At 42.6% G+C, this 2,500-nt stretch overlaps 2 protein-coding genes across 2 annotated transcripts in view; one reads left to right on the top strand and one right to left on the bottom strand.

Moving 5' to 3' along the window:
• Positions 1-757: 757 nt before the first annotated feature.
• Positions 758-1,229, bottom strand: LOC147466367 (histone H2B). The gene has a single exon (XM_086535589.1). It carries the CDS (start codon positions 1,182-1,184, stop codon positions 813-815), a length of 372 nt encoding a protein of 123 aa, XP_086391715.1. The 5' UTR covers positions 1,185-1,229; the 3' UTR covers positions 758-812.
• Positions 1,230-1,233: 4 nt separating this feature from the next.
• Positions 1,234-2,500, top strand: part of LOC147466366 (histone H2A-like) — a 1,666-nt gene continuing 399 nt past the window's right edge. The window contains exon 1 of the mRNA XM_086535590.1: positions 1,234-2,500. This exon is cut by the window's right edge and continues 399 nt beyond it. Coding sequence (XP_086391716.1) covers positions 1,417-1,788 — 372 coding nt within the window. The 5' untranslated portion in view covers positions 1,234-1,416 and the 3' untranslated portion in view covers positions 1,789-2,500.

The following is a 2,500-nucleotide window of genomic DNA, read 5'->3' as shown; positions in this document are numbered from 1 at the left end:
ATATATATATATATATATATATATATATATATATATATATATACATATACATATATATATATATATATATATATATATATATATATATATATATATATATATATTGCGAATTACTATTATGATGTACAAGTATAAACATCTATATTTGCAAGCTGTGAGAATCATCATTTCAAACCATGGCTGTGATATATGTGTGGTCTTGTAGTGTTATTAGTGATATTTTAGTGTGTAACTTTTAATTCTGACTGTGTGATGAAATAAAGTGAACGCATACCTATGACTGACTGATCTAGATGTGTGTATCAGGTAATATTGCACAGCTGTTTGTGTTTAGGTTTCTCTCTCTCTTTTCTTTCTTTTCACAGGTGTTTGTGTTACTCTCCCTCTGTTTCTACGTACATCTATGTATGGATTTGTTTTTTCGCAACTAAAGCCACTCACAGCTAAATTGTGCCCAATTCGTAAGAGCAATTTGTCAACGACTTTCAGAAAAAAAGGAAAGAAAAAAGTAACGGATATGGAATATATTACACATGCCTGGAATATAGCTCATTTATGCCAGATCAATATGTCATTCATTTTCTATGCAATGCGCAATGCAAGTAACACGATACAAGCCCTAGATAAGAGTTTTGATAAGCCCCTCGCCTAAATAAACAAACAGCTGACCCAAACCACGCGCCGCGGTGCAAAGTAAACAAAAACAACAAGATAACAACGCCCATGTCTTTCTATCTGCTTTATCACAATTTGTGGCTCCTAAAGGAGCCGATGTTGGTAGAGGAGGCAGGTAAACCGTGCAACCTTCTAATTTACTTGGAGGAGGTGTACTTGGTGACAGCCTTGGTGCCCTCACTCACAGCGTGCTTGGCCAGTTCTCCGGGCAGCAACAGCCTGACGGCGGTCTGGATCTCCCGGCTGGTGATGGTGGAACGCTTGTTGTAGTGTGCAAGGCGGGAAGCCTCGGCTGCAATACGCTCAAAGATGTCGTTCACGAACGAGTTCATGATGGACATGGCCTTGGAGGAGATACCGGTGTCGGGGTGGACCTGCTTCAACACCTTGTAGATGTAGATGCTGTAGCTCTCCTTCCTCCTGCGCTTCTTCTTCTTATCACCCTTGGTGATAGACTTTTGGGCCTTACCGGCCTTCTTGGCAGCCTTTCCGGAAGTTTTGGGTGGCATCACGGTGGTTAATCCCTTCAGTAAACACTGATAAGGATTTTGACCTGAAATTTCCTTATATGTGCCGACACGGGCGCCAGCCTCAGGTGAGTGAGGCCCAGCTAGTGGCTCAACGGGCGTGCGAAGCGTTGCCATCTAACGCTATCGGTAAGTTTCAACGGTGGGCGCCTATAAATAGGTAAGCTCTGGATTTTGATTGCAAGGTTTTTGAGATACCTATAAAGCAAGCATCATGTCAGGTCGTGGTAAGGGTGGTAAGGTCAAGGGAAAGTCAAAGTCCCGCTCGAGCAGGGCCGGCCTTCAGTTTCCTGTAGGTAGGATTCACCGCCTTCTGCGTAAGGGAAATTACGCTGAACGTGTCGGAGCAGGTGCCCCTGTGTACCTGGCTGCCGTCATGGAATACCTGGCTGCTGAGGTTCTCGAGCTGGCAGGTAACGCCGCCCGTGACAACAAGAAGACCCGTATCATCCCCCGTCACTTGCAGCTGGCTATCCGTAACGACGAGGAACTGAACAAGCTCCTCTCTGGTGTGACCATTGCCCAGGGTGGTGTCCTGCCTAACATCCAGGCTGTGCTCCTCCCCAAGAAGACTGAGAAGAAATAAATCTTTCTCTCGGTTGCCTCTTTTCAACAACATCGGCTCCTTTCGGAGCCACAAAATCTCCCTAGAGATGTAATTGACTACTCTATCAATCCCAAACTAATAAACTAGCTACTCAACCTCAAACCCCAAGCCCAAATGCATAGATTGCAATATCAATGTCATATTCTTCAATAACATTGTCATTATACTCAACTTATCAACAACTCACCGATGCCCCCACAACATACTAAGTGCCAATCAACTAATTTACTTATCATCCACCCAAAAGCAATTTAAAATTCCAATATCAGTGTTCATAAAGAATGAGAAAGAGAGAGAGAGAGAATCAATGCGAAATAGAGAGAGAAGGAAAGAAGAAGAGAGAGAGAATCAAAGCGAAAAAAACCTAAAAAGAGAGAGAGAGGGAAAGAAGAAGAAGAAGAGAGAGAGAATCAATGCGAAATGGAAAGAGAGGGAAATAAGAAGGAGAGAGAGAGATAATCAATGCGAAATAGAGAGAGGATAAGAAGAAGAAGAAGATAGAAAGGAGAGAGAGAGAGAGGGAAAAAAGAAGAAGAGAGATAGAAAGAAGGAGAGAGAGAGAGAGAGAAAGAGAGAATCAATGCGAAAGAAAGCATAAAGAAAGAGAGATCGAGAGAGAAAGGGAAAGAAGAAGAAGAGAGATAGAAAGAAGGAGAGAAAGAGAGAGAATCAAAGCGAAAGAAAACAAAGA

Source organism: Penaeus japonicus, unplaced genomic scaffold (genome assembly GCF_977035675.1).
Source record: "Penaeus japonicus unplaced genomic scaffold, GWHDUDI00000001_assembly GWHDUDI00001502, whole genome shotgun sequence".
Lineage (NCBI taxonomy): Eukaryota > Metazoa > Arthropoda > Malacostraca > Decapoda > Penaeidae > Penaeus > Penaeus japonicus.
Note: the sequence above shows the minus strand (reverse complement) of the source record. Positions and strands in the feature narration are given on the sequence as shown.